The sequence below is a fragment of the Scophthalmus maximus genome, chromosome 8 (genome assembly GCF_022379125.1).
Source record: "Scophthalmus maximus strain ysfricsl-2021 chromosome 8, ASM2237912v1, whole genome shotgun sequence".
Classification (NCBI taxonomy): Eukaryota; Metazoa; Chordata; class Actinopteri; order Pleuronectiformes; family Scophthalmidae; genus Scophthalmus; species Scophthalmus maximus.
Window position 1 is genome coordinate 1,200,001 of NC_061522.1, and position 7,500 is coordinate 1,207,500.

Genomic DNA, 7,500 nt, shown 5'->3' on the forward strand with positions numbered 1-7,500 from the left:
ACACTATAACTGTGTTACTCTCCACTAACTGCATGTTTGCGTTCTCTCTGCTTTGCAGCGTGACGCCACTGTTTCCGTACAGCTGCGGGATTTTCTGAGGGTTAAAATTCTCTCTCAACGACGAGCAAAAAGAATTCTTGTCAAACAACAAAACAGCTGATGAATCTTTTTTGTTTTTTTCAAGGACCTTGGCTATGATGACTTCTTTCTTCAGGATCTTCATGGCGTAGTAGGTGCCGCTCGCCTTCTCCCTCACCAGAATGACTTTCCCAAAAGTGCCTTTGCCCAGAAGCTTCAGATAGTCGAAGTCGTTCATTGTCTGCACAGAGAAGCAGAGACGTGTTGGTGCGAGGGAAACGGGCCCTTCACACCTGCCGCAGGATAAATCTCCACCAAAGTTAGTCGACAAACACGAACAGCAAAACATAAAAAAGAGTGATAACAAACCTGAAATTCATGTATCAAACCTCATTGACACTTTCAAGAAAATAACTACTACTGTACGTTCTGTGACTTGAATAGAAATCACTACAGTTCATAATAAATACTGCATGTCCACCGAAAATGCCGGATGGGGGCGTCGGCGGACTCACGAATCTACGTCCCGATCCGATACCACGTCTCTAACGTAGCTTCTACCGGATGAAACTTTAATTTTCTATCCCCAGAAATCACTTCTTCTTTGCCGCAGTTGCGCTGCACTGACGCTATCAAGTGCTGTTTTTAGAGCAGAGAAGAAGAAAAGAGTCCCGGTAGCAGAATCAGTATTAGAACATCTCCTAGTTCTCTGTATTTAATTATAGGCCCGTCTCTAACCTGACGTATCAATGATTCATAAATTGTTGGAAGATGAGAGTAACATCATCCGTCACCTTTCGTTTGTAGTGGCCGATGGAGGTGTCCATCTCCTCCTCGTTGACGTTCTCAATCTGGGAGGCGGGGCTGCACAGGATGCCCTCCTCCTCCTGCTTGGCCAGCGACTCTGCGACCATCTGGATGGCCTCGGCCCACTCGTCCCTGCGGGTCGCAGGTTCAAATATATAATATAATATAGGTTCATAAATATATATATATATATATATATATATATATATATATATATATATATATATATATATATATATATATATATATATAATGTCAATGAGTTGTCGAGTTGTTATTTATATATATATAAAACCTAAATATACAGACATTCAATGTGTTCAATTATGTTTTGGTCCAGGATTTTTTTCCCCACACATATTCTTTAGATCATATTCTTTGAACCACTCACATGAAAACTAAATAATCCCACAAATAATGTGGATGATGAATTTTTTTTGTAAAAATAAAAAATACAAAAAAGAAATGAACGTTCATTTCTTTTTTCTTCTTCATGATTTACGTCATTTTAACTGTGCGATACTGCACCAAAGACTGATCTGACTCATGTGAGAGTCTAACGGAGGAAGAGAAGGACGAGGAAGAGGTTGAGGAGGAAGTGGAGGAGGAGGAGGAGGAAGAGGAGGAGGAGGAGGAGGAAGAGGAGGAGGATGAGGAGGAAGTGGAGGAGGAGGAGGAGGAAGAGGAGGAGGAGGAGGAGGATGAGGAAGAGGAGGAGGATGAGGAGGAGGAAGAAGAGGAGAATGAGGAGGAGGAGGAAGAGGAGGAGGAGGAGGATGAGGGGGAGGAGGAGGAGGAAGAGGAGGAGGATGAGGAGGAGGAGGAGGAGGAGGAGGAGGAGGAAGAGGATGAGGAGGAGGATGAGGAGGATGAGGAGGAGGAGGAGGAGGAGGAGGAGGAGGAGGAGGATGAGGAGGAGGAGGAGGAGGAGGAGGAGGAGGAGGAGGAAGAGGATGAGGAGGAGGATGAGGAGGATGAGGAGGAGGAGGAGGAGGAGGAGGAGGAGGGCTCACCTCTCATCGGGCGTGTCCACGTGAAAAGTCCTCTCGATGACGGTCGTCCACTGCAGACAGCGAATGATGAAGGTGTTGGGCTTCGGCCGCTCCGTCTTCATCAGCTGACATTCTGAGGAAGTCACAGAGCGACGGGCGCCGCGTGTAAGAAAGACGTTGTGCTTTTGGGCGGATGAAATAAACGTGCAATGATGCGCGCGTCTTACTTGCTACGGAGAAGTTGTTGAGCGGGTAGGCCAGGTCCGAGTCCTGGGGTTTGTCCTTGTAGCCGATGAAAGAGCCGTCCGACTTCAACAGGAAGTAGCGCGGCCGCCAGTTCTTGATGTACTCACCTGTCGGGGGGAAGAGAGAGAGAGACCGATCGGCAGGTCAAATCCTGCTGCACTCTCACCGGAGTTCTTTGAGTTCCATTCATTCTGTGTGACATATGTTGGCTGCTTCCTGTTTCTCCCCAAACTAACCTTCAACGACTCCGTCCCCATGATGTTATTTCCAATCGACAGCTAACGAGCTGCGGTAGAATCAACAATAGAGCTGCAACTAACGATTATTTTCATAATCGATTAATCTGTCGATTATTTATCGATTAGTTGTCTGGTCCATAAAATGTCATAAAATTGTGAAATCCCAAGATGATGTTTTGTTTTGCTTCTTTAAACAGGCTCTGCTGACAACGAAAGATATGCAACTGCGTCACATCACATGTGAACGCCAGAGAAAAATCATTCAAATAATTCATTTTAATCAGTTACAAAACACAAAAATACGACAAATATGACGTCAGTCGCTCTTCGACCAAAGCTGCTTTCGACATTTCACTGAAGTCCGCAGATGTCTGCAAACAACTCAAGTCTTTGAGTTATGACTTCCATCCATCCGTCCATTATCATTACCCCCTAATCCATTGAGGGTCTCAGGCTGGAGCAACATACAGAGACAAACAACCATGCACCCTCACATTCACACCTATGGTCAATTCAGAGTCTCAAGTTAACCTAACCTCAATCTGCATTCAGTCTTTGGCCTGTTGGAGGGAGCAGGAGAACCCGTGGAGAACCCAAGACACGAAGGGAGAACATGCAAACTCCAGACAGAAAGGCCCTGATTGGACCCAGAGCCTTCTGGCTGTGCGTCGACACCTCCAGGTTTTGACTTGACCGATGCCTTTAAACATCTGTATCACTTCCAGCACCGACGCTGTAAGAGCGTCTCCATCTCATCCCGCTGCCATGACGACGTGCCGGCTGCGGCTCCTGAAATCTAGTGACACAGCAAACAGCTGAGACGTTGTCGTCACATCAGCACCGGGGCCGCGTGAGCCGGAGTGCGTCTGCGTCTGTGACGAACGACCCGAGCTGCCCGACAAAACAAAAACTCTGACGGAAAAACTATTCTCGCACCGAGTCTGATGACTCACACTTCAGAGCGTCTGACCTCCGCCCGGAGAGACAGACATCAGATTAGTCTGTCAGTCAGACAGCGCGACGCCACCCCGGGACGCGTCTCGTCTGATCAACACAACAGGAAACAGCGAATAAGACCAGAGCAGAGAGGTGATGCTGCACCGTCATGCTGTGATGATGCTTCCACAATGTCTGTGAACCAGTGTTGTCGTTTTTGTGGGAGAAACGTGAAAATATTTTTGTCAAATAGCTCGTTCGTCAGCGGCAGCCATCTTGGTTGTTTACAAAAGAAATAGCTTCTCTCCGCACCACGGTAGAAACTCCGCCCACTTTCAGATAGTCGGTTGTGATTTGGACCGGCACGTTTTCTGCCGTTATGGTGCGTTCACAACGGACGTGGTTTACAGCAGATCACATACAAAGTCAATGCAAAGACGCGAACTAGACGTGAATTTCGCCTCAATGCGTCTGACGACGCGAGGTTCACGTCAGTCGCTCGAGCTGAAATATTTTTAACTTCAGCCAAAAATTTGGATGATGAGCCAATGAGCGTTGAGACCCTCCCTCCGTCACTGTCGACAGACAAATGGAGGATCACTACTGTCGCTGTGGGGGAGCAGAACGACCGGGGTTGACATTTGCATCGTGACCGGGTGAAGGAGGAGAGGGCTCGACAGGAAGTGAACGAGAGAGATCGTTGCTGCTGCTTTACTGCCGAGCCCGAGACAACTTCCAACGTCGGCAGGACAATAACAGTTCGATTCTATTCACATTCAAAAGTTAACGACTTTTATTCTGCATTTATTAAAATTTCGACAGACGTTTTTTTTTTCAACATCCCATCTGACGTTGAGCAGCGCAGAGAGAGGAGTGTTTCTGAATTATACGAGCACACAAAGGTGCAGTGAACAATTCGGGGACTCGCGGAGGCCAAAGAGGAAGGAACCAGAGTGTTAGGTCATCCTCTGTATGCTCATAGTGCCACGGAGAAACTTCCCCCTGTGTGCCCGCCAACAGCCCCGAGCGACCGACCACACACACACACACACACACACACACACACACACACACACACACACACACACACACACACACACACACACACACACACACACACACACACACACACACACACACACACACACACACACACACACACACACACACACACACAAAGGAGTGTGGGAAATAACCCAGCAGCCAAGTGCAGCTCAGACTGGGCCGCAGCCCGCCTCCTCTGCTCGCAGGTAAACAAGTATTGTTCGGCGGCGCTTGGTTTCGAAGCTGGCAGGACAAAAACACGTCTCCTCTGACGGAGGCCGGTGGTTTTTCATCATTTAAAACACGGACGAGAAAAAAACGAGTCTTTGCTCAGACGCTGGCGACAAGAGCCGTCCGCACACTGCAGGCTTTTTTAATCTCATTGACCCGAATCTCTGCGTTTCCCGATCATTAATCATCGTCCGTGTGATCGATATCTTCTTCGCGCAGCACTGCGTGAACTACAACCCTGAGGATTCATGAGCCACGCTCATATCAAACTGTGTTCAGCTGAACTGAGGTCCAGCAGCAGGATGTTTTCCTGGGCTCCGTCAATCGTCCGTCCGACGGTCCAATTCAGTCAAGCTCATAGAATCCCTTCACTAAATGTGTCTGACTGTTTTCATCTAGGTCCGCAAATTATTCTCTGTGAAATCGGTGAAAATGTTTCAGTGTTAAAGGGGCAGTAAGCGATCTTAATCCAACACACGTTTTGTAAAAAAAGGCAGATGTTTCCTCGCGGTCCAGTTCTGTGTGTCCTGGCTCTGTACATTGAAAACAAACAAAAACGGTGCGGACCTCACACCACAACACTGTGTTTGCAGCTTGTAAACATCACTCCCCGTGGATGCTAACTGCTAATGCTAACTCTAACTGTCTGCTGACACACCTGCAGTCCTCTCATGATGCTAACGGCTAATGCTAACTCTAACTGTCTGCTGACACACCTGCCGTCCTCTCATGATGCTGACGGCTAATGCTAGCTGTGTGCTGACACACCTGAAGTCCTCTCGTGGATGCTAACTGCTTATGCTAACACTAACTGTGTGCTGACACACCTGAAGTCCTCTCATGATGCTAACGGCTAATGCTAACTGTGTGCTGACACACCTTAAGTCCTCTCATGATTCGCTGTCTCTGCTGCTCTGGAAGTTTCCGGTTTCTTTGCCTCACATCTTCATATTCGACAGCAATTGTTTTTCTGTATTTGTGAAGAACAGAATCTAAGTTGAACAGGATTCGTTCGATTTCAAATTGCACATAAAAGAAACAGATATCTCCTCATCCAGGAGAGGAATGTGAAAACACCAGATACAAGTCGCTGTAGTCGATGTCCGACATGTGAGAGGAAAGAGACAGAAGAACAACACTTTTTCGAGTGGAGGGGGACCGACGCTCTAACCACAAGGCCAATACCCACTGAGTCGTAGCGCCTGTAGCTAGCACGTCTCTCGAGGTGTCGGGGAGTGACGTTTACTTACTGTACACAGTTGAGGTTCAGTCCGCACAGTTTTTTGGGGGGTTTTTTTCCCAGAACCGTGAGCTGGTTGACCGTGAGGAATGAGATTTACAAAAAGTGTGTTGGATTTAAAATCCCTAACTTCCCCTTCAAGGCGACTGTTGGCCTTGAATCAAACCTCGTCATCGACCGATACTCAGGTGGAGACCGTTGCATCCCTTTGTGTATTGATTGTTAGACAAAGATCGACCTCCTCCTCCTCCTCACCTCTTTTCTGGACCCAGCCTTCCTTGACGACGTTCTGGTCGCTCATGGTGGCTTCTCCTCGGCGCCCGCACTCCCAGTTCTCCCAGTGTGGTGAGGGGGGGCAGCGGGACCCGTCCGTCTGACCTCCGACCTCCCGGGCGCCCCGCTCTCTCTCTCGCTCTCTCGCCGTCCGCCGGCTCGTACGAGTCTGTGACGTCTCTCAGTCTTTCTCCGTCTTGGCCACGATCACGTTCTTTTTCCTCCTCTCCCCCCGCCGACCCAACCTCTCCTTTCTTTCTCACCTTCCTTCCTCCTCAGTCCCTCTTTCTCCCACAACTTCTTCTTCTTCTTCTTCTCCTCGTCCTCCTGTGTTCAGGCGCTCCAGTGGTGAGTCAGCCTGGAAGGAAACGGAGGCAGAGAAAGGAGAGAGAGAGAGAAGAGAAAGGAAAACACAGAGCAGGTCAGTGGATAGTTTCCCTGCTCGCACCGCGAACACAGCAGGTCACCACTCATTGTTCAGAGCCTCAGCACACTTCCTGCCTCCTTACCTCCTTCCCTTGTTTCCTCCCTTCTCAACCACCTTCTTCTCATCCTCCCTTCTTTACCTCCCCATCTCTTCTTCCCCATTTTCCTAGTCTCCTCAGATCATTCATCCCTCACATTCTCTCCTCCTCCCGTTCTCCCCTTCTTCACTAAATCCTTCTCTTCCTCCATATTCCTTCCTCCAGTCTTTCCCTTGCCTCCAGTTCTAGCTCATCTTCTCCCTCCATCACTTGCCTCCTTCTCTCCCTCCGTCTTTTCTAACCCCTTTCCTTCTTTTTCCACATTTGTCTATAGCTCCTCTTCTCCTTCCTTCCGTCCTTCTCTACCTCTGTCATCAGCACCTACTCTCCTATACCCTTACCTCACGTTTCCTCCCCCACCTTCCTCTCCGACATCCACCTGACTCTTTTACTCCTTTCCACCTTCCTTACAAACCACTTACTTTCATTTCTTACCGCCTCTTCTCCTCCCTTCTTGTCTGGCTCCCTTGTTCCTTCCCTCGTTTCCTCCCTCATCCTCACAGAACTCTTGTACCTCCCTGCCTCTCTCACCACCTCCCTTCCTTCTTTTCCTCCCTCCTCAGCGACCGCTTTCCTCTCCTCCTCACATCTTCCTGTTCTTCTATCCACCCTTTGTTCTCTCCTTTCTTCACTAGCCTCTTCTCTCACTACCTTTTCCTTCCGTTTCTCCATCAGTGTTTCACTACCTACTTTTTTTTACCTCCTCTTCTCGTTCTTTCCTTCCCTCTTTGTCACCCTCCATCCACATGAATCTGTCTTCCCTTGACTCCCGGCCCAGTAGGTAAGTCCAGGACCTCCCTCCCTCTCCTCCTTCCCTTCCCTCTTTCTCTACTTTCCTCCTCACATTTGTTCCATCTCTTCTTCACAAAACTCCATTGTGACGTCATTTA

The 7,500-nt window shown here is 48.5% G+C and overlaps 1 protein-coding gene across 3 annotated transcripts in view; it reads right to left on the reverse strand.

Annotated features, from left to right (window-relative positions):
- The window catches only part of akt3b (v-akt murine thymoma viral oncogene homolog 3b), an 18,692-nt gene that overhangs the window by 6,384 nt on the left and 4,808 nt on the right, over positions 1-7,500 (reverse strand). For 2 of the 3 annotated variants that reach the window (XM_035636503.2, XM_035636504.2), the window contains 5 exons: positions 6,069-6,444; positions 2,105-2,230; positions 1,899-2,010; positions 873-1,017; positions 188-319 (listed from right to left, as the gene is read on the reverse strand). In XM_035636503.2, the coding sequence (XP_035492396.1) occupies positions 188-319; positions 873-1,017; positions 1,899-2,010; positions 2,105-2,230; positions 6,069-6,114 (561 nt within the window). In that variant the 5' untranslated portion in view covers positions 6,115-6,444. Of the gene's footprint in view, positions 1-187; positions 320-872; positions 1,018-1,898; positions 2,011-2,104; positions 2,231-5,452; positions 5,544-6,068; positions 6,445-7,500 lie in introns of all 3 variants that reach the window. The other variant, XM_035636505.2, reaches the window with a different exon arrangement.